This window comes from Alligator mississippiensis, chromosome 2 (genome assembly GCF_030867095.1).
Source record: "Alligator mississippiensis isolate rAllMis1 chromosome 2, rAllMis1, whole genome shotgun sequence".
Classification (NCBI taxonomy): Eukaryota; Metazoa; Chordata; order Crocodylia; family Alligatoridae; genus Alligator; species Alligator mississippiensis.
Genome location: NC_081825.1, coordinates 195,965,169 through 195,984,018, shown reverse-complemented (window position 1 = coordinate 195,984,018; position 18,850 = coordinate 195,965,169). Strand labels below are relative to the sequence as shown.

Below are 18,850 nucleotides of genomic sequence, written 5' to 3'. Positions count from 1 at the left end.
GGACAAATCAATAAGCAGAGTGATTCACTGGTGTGCAGAGACTACTTGAATCTTATTTTACTGATGCTATGTAAAGTTAGTGTCCCAAAAGGTGAATTATCTCCAATATATCTAACCTGTAGTTTAAGTATAAGAGTTCATGCTACTCCAAAGTCTGCAAAAACTTTTTATTGGAAAATAAATTCCTCTTCCTTACTGGATTTTACAGATTCATATCTGACAAAAATAATGGGATGCTTTCCACTATGCAGCAAGTCTTTCAGTTGTTTCAGCTGCATATACGTATTCAAATGACCTGGGACAAATCTTTTGCGTTTGTTCTCCTGGTAGAAAAACTTATCCGGAGACGCCTGAGCAGACACTGAAATGCTGAGTCCCTGGAGAGCAAAGCTTGCAGTACTCATCCTGTGTAGTCAGGGGGGCCCTGTACACACACATCTCAGCAAGCTCTGCAGACTCCCTCAGTCTGTCTGGCACCAAATGGCGGTACTTCACAGGGCAGCCCTGATTTGCTGGCATAGCGTACTCAGGGTTGGCCTGTGTCTCCCTCCAGCACAATGTGAGGATTGTGAAGGGAGCATGTTCTGCTCCCTGCTAAGCTGGAGCAGTAGGGTCCAGCCCAAGCGACACACTGTACCCTGGGTAGGTGGTGAGGGAAGATGCAGAAAAGCACCCTGGGATGCTGGAGATCTGTGCTGTAGCTTCTCTCAGACATTCACTCTCTCAGGAACAACACTCCCGGGAGCAATTTAACCTTGGTTGTTCCTGGGTTATTTTTCTCCTGAAGAGGCCACTTTTGCACTGGGACAAAAATCCTGAACATCTGTACACACATGATTTCTCCTGGGAGAGCAGTGACTCTCCCATGAGAAACTGAATGCCTATATGTGGCCTTAGTTTCCAGCAGTACTAGCCTGAGTAGTTGTTTTAAGTCATTTGACAAACCATCTGTTTTAATTTCTATGAGGCAAGGATTTTTTTGTGATGACTTTTATACTGGACCGACTGTGTAGCTTGGAGAGTTGTTGGACAAGCTTTAGGGCATCAAGCTTTCAGACAAGTGACCTAAGGAAAAGCACTTAGGCTACTTACAGACATTAAAAAAAAACCCCAAACTGCACTTTTACTGGAAGAAGCAGCACATTAGTTTGACCCAGCTCCTCAATCTGTATAGATTAGGTGTCTAAGCAAGGATTTTTAGCAGTGTTTTAATCTAAAACCGATTCAATCTAAAGCTGATTCAAAGCACACCAAATTTAAAGCACAATTTTAGTTTTTTTAAGTCTGTAAGCAACCTTAATACACAAAATCTTATCCAACAGCACTCCCAACTATACAGTTGATCCAAAGTAAGATACCACAAAATATCCTTGCCTCTTATACATCTCCTGGACCATCATGCCTACAACAACACTCCAATCCTACTATGACATGAAAGATAAAATTAATATATACCATAGAAATTAAATTCTCAACATTGTTTTATTAGAATTGATGAATCTAGAGAGAGCTGGTATCTGCCTGTCCTGGCATACCAGTGCAAAGATGGCTGTATGAAACCTAGCTAACTACAATCTACCTTTGAAAGAAATTGCTTTTTCTTCAGCTTGTGCTTTGGCATAATTTTTATTCAATGTACTTGTACCTAACCTTGAATTTGAGATACATTCAGCCTAGGGGTGCACTGATAGAGATTTTTGGGCCGATACCAATGGCTGATTTTTAACGAACCATATCAGTCAATACTGAGCCAACTCTGATATGCAGCCCTGCAGCATGGAGAGCGGCACCTGGCTGGTAAGTCTGTCGTAGGGGAAGGGGGGAAGCAACTTATGTGGGGGTGAGGGGGAAGATAGAGGCCCCCGTCCATTGCACGCATCCCAGGAGGGCATGGGGAGCATGTGCCCCTGGATCTGTGCACAGGGCAGGGTGGGCTGGGGCCAGGGCTGTGCTGGGCTCTTCCCAGTGGGGGCCTGGGACCGATGCATCAGTGCACCTCTAATTTAGCATTTGAAGTGATACCATCAGGCTAGATAACTATCTTGATTCTACCCTTAACCAGGGAATCAAACACCGATGCATTTGGTCTATCCCACCCTTAGTCTTACTCATAAACATCCTCAGAAATATTTATTGCTTGAAATCAATCACAGAATTTCAACCTATAATTCCCAACTTGTAGGTAGTTAAATTGTGATTACAATTAAGCATACCATTACAAACTCACGCTGTGACTTTGTTACCTTCATCAGCTGGGTTCTATCATTAAGTTATGAATTATAACAGTCACAAATTTGTACTAACCTGCACCTCATCAAGAACTGTAACCTTTAAAAAACAAATCTACAGCTCAGTACATAGCTTTGAGGAAAATCTGTGAACTCAGACTAAAACTCATTATCATGAAAGAAGTCTCGAGCACTCAAATGCTCAGACAGTGAACATGGCACTGCTATGGATATAATCATGCGATTCCCTCTCAAATTCATATCAGTATTACAAGACTGTTTTCCATTATGCATTTACCTATAACATGAAGGTATAAGAGGCCTTCAAAAATCTCCCAGTAAAGTCCATGGAAAGACTCTCAATGCGTATCCTTACTGACTCTTCCTTGTAAGCAACTTCCTAATCATTCAGCATACAACCAGAGTATGGAGGGGAAAAAGGACAGCCATTCAGTAACAGGCTGAGCTTAGCCATGGACTGAGATATTTGCTTGCCCTAGAATCCAGCTTGCATGGACTGGAAAGCCACTAATAATTTCTGCTGCAGAAGACCCAGTTAAGTCTCCCCAAAGGAAATGTTTCAAACTGAATCATTCCCCTGCCTCCTAAAACATAAAACGAAGAAAAAAAAGCCACAATATGGTACTATTTTAACAACTGTATTACGAAAACTCAATATATCCTTTAATAATTGCAGGGAAAACCAACAAGAAAGGAAATATTTCAGTTTCCAATTAACTGGGGAAAAAAGAAAAACAGACTTTTTGTTTTGCTTATACACAATTTAATTCAATATTAAACATGTGAAAGACTTTTTTTTTTTTACATTTCTATATTTTCTAGCTTTGTGACACACACAGAAAGCATTCAGTCATACCCCTCCATACACCACATTAATTTTAGTATAATCTGCTGGTTTAGCTCCTCAGCTGCATTGATTCATAAAAATCTTCTGTGACCATAGTAAGAAACCTATGTTTTTCTTTGCTGAGTCACTCTTAACCCCAGTTTAGCTAAAATGGTTACCTTGTTTTCATATTCTCCTGAAGTCCTCTCTGCACTTCCCTCCATTTCCTCACTCAGTGGAAACCGACACAACTTGAAATCCACTCTTTTCTTGCCTTTGTAAGACCCTGTCATTCCCTACCACCTAAGAAAAACTCAGTTAAGGAACAGAGGAATACTAGAGGGCAGCTGATGATTATTTATCTATAAAAGAAAAAAATACATAAAAATGGAAGTAGCAAGATGCATGCCCTTGTTTGCCCTTGCCTGCCAACTTTCCAGCTTTTAGACTGTAAGCACTTCAGGGCAGGGACTGTCTTGTCTACGTCTGCAGAGCATTACTGTAATATAAATAATTAATGATAACAGAGCCAATGGCAAAATTCCTGGACATCTAGAGCAGGGCATTCTTACTGCTTTGCCTAGCAAAAATAGCTGCAAAACCATAAGGAGGTAGTTTTTCTGCTCCCCACCGTCATCCGTTTTCAAGAGTAATCTTTGCATAACACAATTTATCATTGGGAGCAACAACCTCCTAGAGAGACAACAAGGGTGCATCTACTAATCCTTTTAATTGGCAGCTACAAACTACAGGGATGGCAATGTTAGTAAGAAATGAAAAGTAAAACAAACAGTACTTTTAAGAGACTATTCTGTGTAAAGATATATTTACATAATCTGCAGTAACAATGGAAATTAATATCTGACAATATGTGGAATGGATAATTTACATTTTAAAGGTTTTTGCCTATGGAATTGTTAAAGCGATACATAAACCAGGACACCATTACTTAAGAGTTACACATGATAAAATCCCAATTAAAGGTAACAGGGAAACATACTGACTTTAGACACACCATTCTAGTTTCAGAAACAAGTAAAAAAATCCTTATTAAAAATGCAAATGAATCCCAAAGTGTAGGCAGACTTGAGGTAGGGTTTGTTATTTGATTTACTGATGTACTCCAATAGAGGAGAGCCAGTTTTTATTCATTTTGTAAAACCTAATACTAAGGGTTATTTTTTTCTTCTTTGCTACAGTAATTTTCAAACTGCAACAATGTGGCTGAGTCTGCATTTCACAATCTCCAACCTTGCTATTTTAAGGAAGTCTTCTGTGTTTCTTTTGCCTGCAAAAATTAAACACCATTCATTCTTTGCCTTCAGTTCTCTTCAATGCTTCCTCATTTTATAACACTGAAGTAGATTTGGTACATTGCAAACAAAAGGCAATCTATAAAGTAATGGGATGGGATAACAAAGCAGAAGAAGGAAAAATAAGTTATGCAGAAAAACAGAGAAATAAACCAAGAAAGAGAGGCAGAAATGGCCAAGGCAACAGAAGTTACAGACAATATGAATAAATGGTAATAAGAAACAGTGTATATGTGGCAAGAGAAAAGAATTGAAACAAAAATAAAAACAGGGGTCATAATTAAATGAGAATAAGGGACACCGGGGGGGGGGGGGGGTGAATGGAGAAAAACCCATCCCCTCCAGAATTGCAATTTTCACTCAATCACAGAAAGAAACTACTGCCTCCCAGAAAAGCCAGATTATGCATCAGCAAGTGAAAACAGAATCACAGAGAGACAAAATCTACATGTATAAAGGAGGGAAAGTTGCAGACCTGGGGATTTTCAGCAGGAAGCACAGCCTTTCCATCTCTGGTTCAAAGCAGGCACTGTTTGGTAGGGACTAACTGGCACTGCCTGATACCTACTTGGCCTTCTGCCAAGTTAGATCCTGGTCTCAATCACTACCTTGACATTGTAGGGATGGTCTTGTGGTTACAGTACTCGACTAGGGCACAAAGGATCCAGAATTTCAGTTTTACCACTACCTTCTCCTCTTTCTGTGGACACATCACAGTTCTTCTTGAGCCTTCTTTCATTCTTTTAAAATTTGTTTTCCATCAATTTCAACTGATCTGATCCTTTGCACCTGTGTTCATTTATAAAACTGGGTTAATACTGCCTTTCTTCTACCTTTTGTCTGTCTTGTTGATTCAGATTGTTAAGAACCCCCAAGATGAGGACTGTCTGTTGTGTGTTTGTACAGTTCAATGTTACTGATACCTATGCAATGGAGCTTTGATCTCAGTTGGAGTCTGTGGGCTACAATACTACCATCCTGTATAAGGAGGATAGGTTTACCCCTCAGGCAGACTTTTATCTGCAATGTTTAAACAGCATGTGACCATTTTAATTTTAATACATAAAAAATCTTCAGCTTTGACTTGTCAGTCTGATTTGGTGTGCCACAGACTTGTTGTCTTTGCACCTTTCACTTCATCAGCACTCCTCTTCCAAAACATCAATAACCTAACCTAACTCATATCAGACATGCTGAATGACAACTATATATTTTGACATACACTCACAAATGCAAACCAGCCCAGGTGAGAAGCTGAGTATTTTATCTGTACTACAACCCTTAATGTAGAGGCTACCAGACTGCAAATACACTTAAAATAAATTACTTTCCCCATCTTAAATGAGTAGAAATAGCTTTTGGAATGTTTTGTCTTCAACACCTCCTCTGTTATAAAACTTGTTTACGTACCACTTTAACAATCTTCTTAACCACTCCCGTGACAAATATTTGTGAATTCACTAGGCAGCACTTCTGCAACACAATTGTCATGAAATCAGAGTAAAAGTAATAATGTTACTAGAGCAGCAGTCTGAAGTTATGATTTCTAAGGACAACCTAAAGCAAGAGAAAACTCAAAAGTGTAATAATTTTTCCCAGGGATATAAATATATATATTTTTATTGCCAACACATTTCTTATATTTTTCATGTTATATAGCACTCTGCACAAAAACAGCTAAATTCCCTGCTATGCCACACTGTTGAGCTTTGTGGGATTATTTGCACACCTGTGTAGAGTTTCAGTAGAGTTACCCAAAGCTCAGGGATGCTTTATGGAGAGCTAAGGAAACTAGAGCCACAAATTTTCCTAAATTCACCATACTTTTCAGCTAACAGTACAATCTATTTCTGGTATAAAAAAAATATATTTTTATGCTTTTATTTTAAATGTTGTTCATTGATGATATTTATTTAAAAAGTCAGCTAAGAATTTCAATCCCTGAACAGTCAGTCAACTGAAAGAGCTATGTGCCATCAAGGCATTATAAAGTCATAGAGGAAGTTATCCTTTCCTATTGTCTCGTGCGCAATAACAGAAGTTCCAAAGGTACAATGTACAAGATACATGTTTTCGTCCAAAGCATCTTCACTGGCATAGCATTAAACAGCACTAATATGTACATTTCAGAGAACCTATGCATGAAAAATGGACTGTGTGCTAAATATTAGGGTTGTGTGAAGCTTTGGGTGCTGATTCGATTCAGAGGAGATTTGGTGGTTGAATCTCCAAATCCGAATCAAATCAGGAGACCAAAAAGGTCCGAATCGATTCGAAGCTCTCCAAACCTTTTCGAAGCTCTCTGAAACTTTGGAAAAGGATCAGAGTGCTTCGATGATTTGGGTAGTCACCGCCCACTGCAGAGGGAGCTGGAGCCGGACTTAGAGCTGGTAAGTAGGGGCGGAGAAGGGCCAGAGCTGGGGCAGGTGGGGGGGAGGGGTCATGGGGGGAGCCCTGCCAGGCCCCATCCCCTGCCTGCTCCCCTAGCACTCCCATGGCTGCCCAGCCTGGCCCCAGCTCCCGATGCTTTAAAAAAAAAAAAAAAAAGCCCCTACTCACTGGGTGCTGGCCTGCAGGGGAACGATCCCTGCTGGCCCCCACTGCTGCTACTACCCCACAACACCTCCCCCCCACGTGCCCCAGCTCTGGCCCTTTAAGAAAAAAACCCCGAAAAACCCACGCACTCTCCAACTCCTGCAGCAGCCTCGGGGGGTTCATGGAAGAGTCCCCCACATGGCGTGGGGCAGTGGGGATCACCCCCCACCAGGCAGGAACCAGTGAGTTCGGGGTTTTTTGTTTTTTCTTAAAGGGTCAGAGCTTGGGCAGGCAGGACAGCAATGATGGGACAGTGGGAGGGTCAGAATTTGCTACCTTTAGTATCTTATATGTACAGACCAACTTTGTTATTTCGCAGATACTGTGAAATTGGGCATTGTCTATGAAATTCTTGAAATCAGAAAAAAATACTTACTGAAAATAAAATGCTGGTTCCACAGTGGGAGCTAGTGGTCCTTGTGGCTCCTGCAGCCTGGCCTTGCACCCCGCCATGGGAGGAGGGGGGGGGGGGGCGGGCCGCTGGCATTTCATAGATTTCATAGACATTAGGGATGGAAGGGACCTCGGAAGATCATCGAGTCCAGCCCCCTGCCCAAAGGGCAGGAAGTCAGCTGGGGTCATAGGATCCCAGCAAGATAAGCATCCAGTTTGCTCTTGAAGGTGTTCAATGTAGGCGCTTGAACCACCTCCGGTGGCAGGCTGTTCCAGACCTTGGGGGCTCGGACAGTAAAGAAATTCTTCCTTATGTCCAGCCTGAAATGGTCTTGTAGTAGTTTATGACTGTTCGACTTAGTCGTCATCCCTAGAGGCGCTCTGGTGAACAAACATTCCCCCAGATACTGGTAGTCACCCCTGATAAACTTATAGGTGGCCATCAGATCACCCCTGAGCCTGTGCTATTCCAGGCTAAAGAGCCCCAGGGCGCTCAGCCTGTCATCGTAGGGTCTGCTTCCCTGTCCTCTGATCATGCGCGTGGCTCTTCTCTGGACTCTCTCAAGCTTCTCCACATCCTTTTTGAAATATGGAGCCCAAAACTGGATGCAGTACTCCAGCTGCGGCCTCACCAAGGCCAAGTACAAGGGGAGAATGACGTCCCGGGATTTGCTTGAGAAGCATCTATGGATGCAAGCCAGCGTTTTGGTCGCTTTACTAGCCACAGCATCGCACTGCAGGTTCATGTTCATCTTGTGGTCAATGATGACCCCCAAGTCTCTTTCTTCCATAGTGCTAGCCAACATAGCACTGCCGAGCCTATAAGGATGCTGCGGGTTTTTTTTCCCCAAGGTGGAGAACCTTGCATTTATTGGCGTTGAACACCATCAGATTCTCGTCCGCTCACTTGCTGAGCCTGTCCAGGTCAGCCTGGATCACTCGCCTGTCTTCTGGTGCGGATGCTTTGCCCCAAAGTTTGGTGTCATCGGCAAACTTGGCCAGTCTGCTTCTGACTCCAGTGTCCACATCATTAATGAAGATGTTGAAAAGTATGGGTCCAAGGACAGAGCCTTGGGGGACCCCACTGGTCACAGGACACCCCAATGAGTGACTTCCATCAATTACTACCCTCTGGGTCCGACCACGGAGCCAATTTTCCAGCCAGTGGATCGTGGAGGACCCAAGGCGACAATTGGCCAGTTTCTCCAAGAGGTGATCATGGGAAACCAGATCGAAGGCTTTTTTGAAGTCAAGATATATGACATCAATCTCTTCTCCCTTGTCCAGGTGATAGGTCACCTGGTCGTAGAAGGAAATGAGATTGATCAAGCAAGACCTACCCGCAACAAACCCATGCTGGCTATCCTTTAAGATGTTGCCGTCGGCCAGTCCATTAAGGATGGCCTCTTTAATAAACTTTTCTAAGATCTTCCCCAGGATAGAAGTCAGGCTAATGGGCCTATAGTTAGCCAGATCCACTTTCCTCCCTTTCTTGAAGATAGGCACCACGTTGGCCTTCTTCCAGTCTTCGGGCACTACACCAGAGCGCCAAGAGTTTTCAAAGATCCGTGCTAGAGGCTGGGCTATGATGCTCGCCAGCTCCTTGAGTACCCTGGGGTGAAGATTGTCAGGGCCAGCTGACTTGGAGGTATCCAGCTTCTCAAGATGTTCCTTCATGAAGTCAGCATTAATGGAGGGCAGGGGATCACCCTCACCCGGACTTCCCGGCCCTGTAGCAGGCATGGGCGTCCCATGGGGCTGATGGAAGACTGATGCAAAGTACCTATTTAATAGGTTGGCTTTTTCCTGGGCATCAGTTGCCCCATCTGGTTCAGCAGGGGTCCAATGTTGCCCCTGCTTTTCCTCCGGCTCCCCACATATCTGAAAAAGGACTTTTTATTGTCCTTGATGCTCAAAGCTAGTTGGAGTTCAGTTGCAGCCTTGGCTTTCCTGGTCTGCTCCCTACAGGACCGGACCAGTGCAGAATAATCCTCCTTGGAGGTGACTCCCATCCTCCATCCTTTGTAGGCCTTTCTTTTTAGCCTCAGGAGGTCTGCTAGGTCCCTGGAGAGCCAGGGGGGCTGCTGTGCCCTCTTGCTGCCTTTCCTCCGAGATGGAATAGACTTAGTTTGTGCATTGAGGATCACTTCCTTGAGGAGCAACCACTCTTCTTGAACTCCCCTCTCCCTGTGGTCACGGTCCCTTAGGGCCTCACTGAGAAGCCTCCTGAGCTTGTCAAAGTCGGCTTTCCTGAAGTCAAGGACTTCCGTGTTGCTGACTGACTTGCCAGCTTTTCGGCGGATGGTGAAAGTGATCAGCTCGTGGTCGCTGTCACCCAGCTTCCCATCTATCACTAGGTCGCCGACTAGGTCGTCCCCAGTAGCCAGTACCAGGTCGAGCAGCGCTTTGCCTCTCCTTGGCCCACAGACTTGAAGGAGAACAGCCAAGATGGCCTATCAGCAGCAAGGGGCAGGGACAATCGGGCCCCTCAGCTGATTAGCAGCAAGGGGTGAGCTTACTGCAAAAAGGCTGAGAAATCAGCTCCACATGCCATGAGCAGTCCCTGAAAATCCCTTTCATTTGCCACGACTTGAGTAGATCCCTGCTTACATAAATGTTGTCCAATAGACGCTATGGATATCCAGATATTTAGATGTTATCGTTATGTATGCAACTTGACTCATGTGCTTGATTCTAAGTGAAGACTGCCAAAGGACGCTGTTTAAAGATACTTACCCCATACATGAGGTATTTGTATAAAATAAACCACATCATAGCTTACTGCAATCTAGAGTGAGCCACAGGTTTTTTGCAAGTGATCTGAAATAATTTTTTTTAAATGGGCTGTAGGAACTCTAGACTTGTGTTTACTTCTTTCTAAGGAGGACCTGAAAGTTTTTAATTTTTTTTTCTTTTCCCCTTTGACTGTCTTTTACCACTATCCATCTGAGACTGTTATAAGGTCGGGGATCCCGGGGTGGCCGTGACACCTCGTGATGGCTCCGCAACCATGCCCACTTCACTCCTAGGGCGCCTTCCTATCTCTCCTGCCACACCTTGATGGAAATATAATGATACAAGTGCAGGCAGCTGCCCTAGTCTTACTATAATGACCACCCGGATTGTGGTCATAGACTTGTGGGCCAATTATATAGCTCCTTACCTCTCCTACACCATGTTCCATGCCTTGCAGATGACATCCTTGTAGATGTTCTGCCAGTCATTGATGTAGCCCCTCTCTAGGCCTTCTGACCCTTTGGCCTCTCTCAGCCCCACTCCAGCCCTCAGACCCCTCAATCTCTCCTCCAGCCCCTCCCTGGACGCTCATACCCCTCAGTGTCACCCAATCATTCCCTGGGCTACCAGGTCCCTCAGTCTCTCTCCCAGGCCCTCTCTGGGGTGTCAGCTCCTCTGTACTTTCCCAGCCGCTCTTTATGCCCTCAGCCCCATCTGACCCTGTGTTCTATTCCCAGCCCCTCACTGGGCCACTCCACCCTTCCAGCCCCACCACACTCCTGTTCTCTATTCCTGGTCCCTTGCTGGGCCACTGGACCCCACAGTCCTAGTCTCTCCTGGCTCCTCACTGGGCCTCTGGACACCCATGGTCCCAGTCTTCCCTGACCCCTCACTGGGCCTCTGGATCCACATGGTCCCGGTCTTCCCTGACTCCTCACTGGGCCTCTGGACCCATATCAAGTGCTTTTCTTAGGGTGTGCTCCCCTCACTTTCCCCCTCCACAGGGTCACCCACAAAGCAGTGGGAGCTGACACTTTCCAACACCCCATCATCTCCTTTCCCTGGAGTGGCCCAGGCGTGGCATTTCATGGAGGCTGCTGTGCCACTGGCAACCCTACCACATCAACCAACTCCAGTAGGGTGCAGTTTTAGGTCTTACACAGAACTGGTGTTCAGGCCTACCTGATCTTACATGTCCTACGCCTCTCCTGGGCTGCTAACCACTGAGCCCCCTGGCCCTGTCTCCATCTCCTACTCTGAGTCCTCCATAACTGGCCCCAGCTCACTCTCAGACCCACCGGCCATCATCATCTCCGGCTGCAAGCCCCTTGACCCATTCCACGCTCGGCTGTGGTCCCCCAGGGAACTTTGGCCTCTCCCAGGCCCTGTCCCTGCCTCAAGGTCAGTCGAGAACTCCAGGCCTGCCCAGCTCTGACAATCTCCGCTGTGATCTGTTTCACCCTTTGGCCCCTCCTGGGCCTTGGGCCCCCACACAGGCCAGTCAAGGTTTCTAGGGTCAGTCCTACAGCTGTCAGCCCTCTCATCTCTGTGGGTCTGCCCTCTTGGACCCCTCCATGGATCACTCTCTGTGGGCTCAGACTCCTCCACAGGTCTTCCTACACAGCCCCTTCCCTCTCTGGACACAACCTGGCCCCTCAACAGGCCCACCAACTCTCAGCCCATCTCCCAGGACTTGCCTGGTTTCTCATCAGACCACTGTGCACTTGGCCTCTCTCTCTCTCTGCACTTGTCTGGCCTCTCAACAGGGTCCAGACACTCAGACCCACTCTCATGGCTCACCTGGCCCCTCAATATGCCCACAGACTTTCAGTCCCTCTCCCAGGGCTCGTCTGATCTCTCGCTCAGACCCTCTCTCTCTGGGCTTGTCTCGCCTTTCAACTGGGCCAAGGTACTCAGCCCTTCTCTCAGTGTTCTCCTTGTCCCTCAACAGGCCCACAAACTCTTGGTCCCTTCTCAGGCCTCTGGACCCCACACGAGGTCCCCAGGAACCTCCTCCATTCAGAAGCAGCAGCCTTCCTGCCAGGTGATGTTCCTACACCAGCTCCCAAGATGTTACTGCCAGCCCTGCTCTCAGGATCTGGGCTTATACCTAGTCTATGTCCAGCCCTCCTCCAACCAGAAGACTCCCTTCACCCAGGTGACTCCTTTGATCAGGCATAACCACACCTGCCAGCCCCCTGGGTCAGCTGACTCAGCAATTAGCCCTGACCCCCACCTGCCGGTGGCTCAGTAAGCTGCCTGACCTCGTAAAGTGGCAGGCACATCAAGTGTCCTGCCACAATGACTCACCTGTGGCCCAGTCTTGTAAAGTCCTCATCAGATGTTTAACTCCATTCATATGAGTAGTTTTACTGAAACAAAGCAATTTTTTTTAATTTTAGAGCTTTATTCCAGATTACATTGCACTGCACTACAGTCAGCAGGTGACAAAACTGGCCTTCCCAGCCTACCAAAAAAAGTAAAGGCTTCAAAAAAAGAAGAAACCAAAAAGAAAGACAAAAGGTGCTAGGGGCAAAATGCTAAAATACTCCAAGTTCTACCCTGCAAATAATATGAATTTCCATCTGTCTGAGAAAATAAAACATAGCACCACCCCTGGAAGATGTGTCTTACATTTTTAGCTACTAGTAATTAAACTAAAATCCATTCTGTGAATTTTGGACACACTTATAGATTGTTTAATTAGTGTAAGATACACACCAATCCGATGCCATCTGGCTCATTCTTCTTTAAAGGAAAAGTAGCCAGATGAGCCATCTGACATTTTATAAAATTAAGTAGTACTTCTAAGCTCAGATAAATTCAGATATACCTCTGCCCACTTGCATAATGAGATTGCTAGGATAAGCAATGTAAGTTTAAAATTCATGTCACACCATTTTAGAGCCCATCCCAAAGTCAAAACTGATTTTCTAATTCTGAAGTGAAGCTTGCAGCATTTTGCAGCATGTTGTATGTATGTCAATAATGTTCACACTTCTTTATGAAGTACAGCATGCCAACTGTCCTGTGCTCCATCCCCAGGCTAGCAGTGACATTGTATGTCATGGCTTACATGTGACAGTCAACAGCAGGTGTGCAACAAGCCTTTGAGCTTAAACAGCTAGCAACCACTGAAACCAGGACAACACATAAGAGGCCACAACTCCGAGCAAATCAACCTCTATACGTCTCGATCATTAATGTAAGAGAAAGTAGTCTGAGATGTACATGGAGTGTAGGCTTTTCTCTTACTGTGTATGTATTGATCTTTGAAAAGATCAATTTTTGCCCTCCTTTTCTAAAGCCCTTTTTATACATAATCTCAGACCCTGAAATAGAACCTACACTTCAGAGACTTCTGTTTCTGGATAAGTACATTCTGGGCTGGATCCTCCATGCTGATGAAAACTACTGTATTCATAGGATTCTCAGATGCTTGCACCTACTGAAAAAGCAGCTCTTTTTCAAAGTAGCTCAAGTTTCATACAAGAGAATTAAAATAATTCCATAAATCTAAACAAAAACATATCCTTCTCAGCAAAAGGAATTTAAATTACTTTATTTTTTAACAGCTATTGTTCATATTGAAAAGCAAGCATGCAATAAAAAATAGAGATAAAAAGGTTGAGGGAGATATCAAAGAGATGCAAATATGAAAAACCATTGCTCATGTTCCATGTTTCTCAGAATTACACAGTACAGAGAAGACCCAGACAGCACAGGAGAAGAGATTGCAGCTTCAAAGAATATAGCATTTCCATCTCTGGGGCTAACACCAACCCCTCTGCAAAGTTTTAGCTTGGCCTGCCTACAATACAGGGAAATGGACACAGCCAGGCTGCTGCAGGAGAATCAAAGGCTGCAAACAGATGTTGCATTTATCTGAGGATAAACCATTTTATCCTCAGACACAGTGCAACGGTACAGACATCTACGTCCGTTGTCCTGGTATAAATCCTAAAACATGTTTCTAGATAAGAGGGAGTATCGATATCCTGGCATACTGCAAAGTATGTCTGTACAGTTATCCTGGGACTGAATCAAGGGCAGAAAAGCAGCACTGTATTTAGCTGTTCATTAAAGCCTGATTAGAAGAGTGATGTGTGTATATGCCAGGCCCAAGATATTTTTGTTCTAGGATAAACACGGGCACAATTTATCCAGGGACAAATGAAATGCCTGTTCCTAGGCACAGATTAGCTGTTCTCATGGTATGCTTTACTACTTGGCTTCAAAGACTTAGCTAGTGAATCTGGGGGCTGTGTTTCACCTGGTCTTGTGTTCTCTCACTGGCACATGTGCTCAGAAAGCTTTGTGCAGGAGTCAATCATGGTATTTGTAGATTCTTTGTAACCAATTTTAAACTCTAATTTTTTTTAATACTTTAGTGGGTTAGGTCTATAATGCACATGGAACCTCTCCCCAAAGACCCCTGCCCAACACATTACAACCTTTATGGGTATCATTCACCACTCTATTCTACATTGGGAACATGTGTGTGCACTTTTTGTATTTATATTGTTCCCATTACTGTGATGTCTATCTGGTGGGTGGCTGTAATGTACAATGGGGCAAAGCACAGTTTTCCCACCAGACATTTTGAATACCTCTGCTTATTTTTAAAATGTACTCTGTAAAGAATTATTTTAAAATTATGCTTTCCCACAAAAAAAGAACGACGTTTAGCACTTTATCTACATTGTACTGTTTTATATACATGCAAGCTGATGGAACAAAAGTAAGTCTGGAAATGCAACAATATGATGTTGTGAAAAGATAAGATCTTCAAAAAAATAAAGTTTCCCTCTATAATCAAATAACTCTTCCTGTACAGCTAACTGTACACAAGATCTGATTTAATAAAATGAAACAAATGTTAAATAAGTCTCTCTCATCCCCTTTTTGCAATCTTAATTTAAACACATCACAAATATATTGAAATAAAATCTGTTCAACAAACTATCAAAAATAGGTCCTGAAAAATCAGCCTTTAAAAGTATTTAATTGTGCCCCTCTGGCGATATCATTTTTCAGCACTGTAGTATGGTTTTCTCCTCAAACCTCACGTGCCAATATTTCTTGAAAAGTTTGAAACAACATTTATTTGCAGCATAGCTATAAATGCTCCCACTCAACACCAAGGTGATGCAATTAAAAGCCTTGTGAAATACATAATGTAAAATATTCTCAAGCCAAATAACGTGCTCTGAAATCCTGGTTCTGCATTCCTCAAGCACCTAAACTCTCACTGACTTCAGTCACAGCATGAGTACAGGAATAAACAAGGATCAGAAGACTCCCATTAAGGTGTAGTTGTCCTGCAAGCCCTGAATCAATTTGCAGACAAGTTTTGCAGTTCTCTCTACTGAGCAGACCGGCCAGGATGAGGGGACCCTGTTCAAAGTGACAGACGTTGCCCACCACACTTTTGACGCACACACTTCTCCAGAAAGAGAACCAGCACACAGACTTCGGTAGCTTATGGCAACCAAAGAGCCAATGACAGAGAGCGGTAGTGTACGCTGCCATGGCGATCCCAGCTCTTCTCCATGGCAGCAGCAGCAGCAGCAGGATTTGGGAGTGCAGCTAATACTGATTGCCAGACTGCTGCATGGCCCATGATGTGTCTGTGTTGTAGAGGATGGTGGGTGAATAAGGCAAGAGGTAAAGGACCTTCCCTTTCAGTCATCTTAACAAAAGGTTCTCTTAAAAGGCACTTGCTAACCAGCCCCCATGTCCCATACACACAAAAATCAAAATACAGATGCTCTGCCAGGTGCCCCTCTGTATTTCTAAACTCCCTTTATTCCCCAAATGAGTGTCCCTTTTATCTAGAAGTCACCCCCTCTAGAAAGGAAACATGTGAGCCCTGAATGCAACATGAAGCACGTGTTGCAAACCATTCTAAAAATGCAAAGCACCTCAGGGATGATATCTGAATCTGGCTTTGCCTAAACACAAACACACCCTAAAGACTAGGGCTGTTACAGCAGTAGGCAAAACACTGCACATGCACATGCATAACAAGTGCAAAGCTGAGCAGCTGCAAAGCAAAGTAGGTTTCAGTCAGGGATGTAGTGCTAGCAGCCAGAGATGTTCAGGGACCACAGGCACCAAGCCTGAACCAACAGAAGTCAATGATAATAAACCTGCCACTATGCTCAACTAAGGGCCCAAAGTTTGCGAACTCACTCAAGTCCATGCTGGCTCCATAAGAACATACAAACAGCCACTAACTGGGTCAGATTATAGGTCCATCTTGCCCAGTTGCCTGTGTCCACCGGGGAGGACCCCCAGGGACTGCAGGGTCATTTTCCTATCCCCTGTCCATTCACTAAGTAGTGCCCACTGGCTCTTTGGACTCATTCAGGGGCCAGTGGGCACTGTCCAATGTGATCTGCTCCGTGTCCCACCTCAGTGAACTTATTTTTAAACTTCAGTCCCACCCCTGCTTTGTTCTTTTGGTGTCCCCAAGTAATCAGACGACATATATCCATCCTTCTATTAACAGAGGAACTAACTCTTGCTCTGAGCCTAAGACCCATGCCCCCAGCAGGTGTCAAACAGGCCTGTGTCGCACAGTGGAGAACCCCCGGGGACTGTCAGGCAGTTTTCCTGACTCTTGTCCAGTCACATCTCCAGGCAGAGTTTTACTGGGCAGCATCCACTGGCTCCTTGGACTCAATTCAGGGGCCAGTGGGTACTGCCCGGAGTGCTCTGCTCAGTGTTCCCCTTGGGGCACTCGTTCTGAACTGCTGGCCCTCACTTCCATCTCTGTTTTGCCTTTTTTTTTTGTCGAAAAAAAGGAGTTGTTACTTCCTCAGAGGCTGCTCTAAGAGAGGTGCATCATTCTTCTTGGTCAGTAATGGCTCATGATCCCTTGAAAGTAACAAATAGGCCTGTGTCCCACAGTGGCAGGAAGCGGATGCTGAAAGGGAGAGTGAACTGGGTCTGACCAAGGCTTTCCCCCCATGGCTCCTCTCTTGTTTGCAGCCTCCAGCACTCTAGGAAGCTCTGTTTCCGAGGCTGTGCCCCCAAATCCTGTACTCAACAGCTGTTGATGCCCCTTTCCTCCGAGAACATGTCCGATCCTTATCCTGAGATCCTCAAGCTTGTTTAGCCTCGAGGCACCCCTGGGAAAACACCAGCTCTTCCTTTCCTCACGTGGTTGGAGCACAAGAAATCCAACGGGGCCCTTCATCTTCGGCTGAGAACTCAAGAGAGCCTGCAACAAGGCAGGCGGCTTCCCATGCTCTGGGATTCTGAGGGGAAGTCACCGGGTTGCTCTTGCGAGCCCAGCTTGCCCACTAGCCCAGGGCTGACACCACTGAAGGATCTGAAGGCCTCCCACCCCGGGGCAGCCTGGCAGAGAACCGCTGCCCTGCAGCAGCATTTCTCACCCTGTGGGCCACGACCCAAAAGCGGGTTGCGGGAACAGAAGAAAGGGGCGTTAAAAACTTTAAAAAGGGAGCAACAAACTTAAAAAAAAACCCCCAACAGATTCTCCTTTCAAGGAGAAAAACAGGAGAAACCATGGCTTGTCCCTTGCAGCCAGGGCCAGCTTGCGGGGGGCTGCTTGGGGTCTCCCCACGCCCCGCATGCTGGGGGGGCGGCGGGTCAGGACTGGTCATCGACATTTCCAAGTGGATCCTGGTACTAAAAAGGCTGCGAAGAGCTGCACTAGAGCCTAGAAAAGGAGCCAGGAGGACCAGGCGGGCGCTGCCAGAGGAGGCCAAGGGGGGGTGGGGGGCATGTCCCCGGCTTGAGGGGCCCCAGAGCCAGCTGCCGGGCGGCAACACAGGGGAGCGAGGTGCCCCCGGGCGCCCTCCCTCCCCGCGCGGCGCCAGCTCCGCGCCGAGCAAGCTCCCGCTTCTCCTGCCCCCTGCACCACCTCACAAACTTTCCCGGTGCCCGGGCGGGAGAGCGGGGTGCTCACCCCCCGGGCCCCCACAGGCGAGAGGGGCGGCCAGGTGCCTACCTGTAAGGGATCCAGTCCGCCTGATGCTTAGAAGTCATCGCTGCCCGGAGCAGGCGGCGGCGGCAGCAGCGCCCGGAGCGGAAGGAGAGGACGGTCCCCTGCTCAGAGCCTCCCGCCACCCGCGCAGCATCCTCTGTCCGGAGCGGAGCGGGGCGGCGGCGGCGGCGCAGGGGCGGCCGGCCCGGGGTCGGGCCGCGGGCGCCGCAGAGGGGCGGCGGGCGGCGCGCGGGACTGGCGGGGGCAGCAGCAGCTGCAGGCTCCGCTCCCCGCCGAGCCGCCGCCGAGATTGCCGCGGCCGCCGCCGCGCGCCACCAGGGGGAGCTGCCCGGGCCCGGCAGGGGGAGGCGGCCTGGCCGGGCCGGGCCAGGCCGGGCAGCCCCCGGGCGCTCCCGCAGCCCGGCCGGCTGGCAGGGACGGCGGGGGGCCGGGCAGCTCCACCCCAGCCTCGCCTGCCCGCGGCGCTCCTGGAGCAGGCGCGGGGCCTGCAGGGCTGGAGAGAGGCAAGGTGGGAGAAACAACCCTGCTCCCCTTTCCCTTCCAGCACCCCGAGCTACCCCGTAGGTCAGACCCTGCCCCTGCCAGACGCAGGCCTGATTGATGTGCCTCAAGATCACGGGGGGGTAGGCCCGTCGCCAGACCAGAAGCCTCCTTTAACAAGTCATTGCTGCCCGTGGCACCGAGTCATCAGCTGCTGTGTCCCCAGTAGCCTCCCTTGATAAGGGCGTCTCTGCAGCCCCTGAGGCCAGGGGGATGCTTC

General features: G+C 46.9%; 1 protein-coding gene across 4 annotated transcripts in view; it reads right to left on the bottom strand.

Moving 5' to 3' along the window:
- TUB (TUB bipartite transcription factor) overlaps positions 1-18,486 on the bottom strand; it is a 122,806-nt gene extending 104,320 nt beyond the window's left edge. The window contains exon 1 of one of the 4 annotated variants that reach the window (XM_019477110.2): positions 18,094-18,486. In XM_019477110.2, the coding sequence (XP_019332655.1) occupies positions 18,094-18,131 (38 nt within the window). In that variant the 5' untranslated portion in view covers positions 18,132-18,486. The remainder of the gene's footprint in view (positions 1-18,093) is intronic. The other 3 variants (XM_059722648.1, XM_059722649.1, XM_059722650.1) reach the window with 3 other exon arrangements.
- Positions 18,487-18,850: the final 364 nt, after the last annotated feature.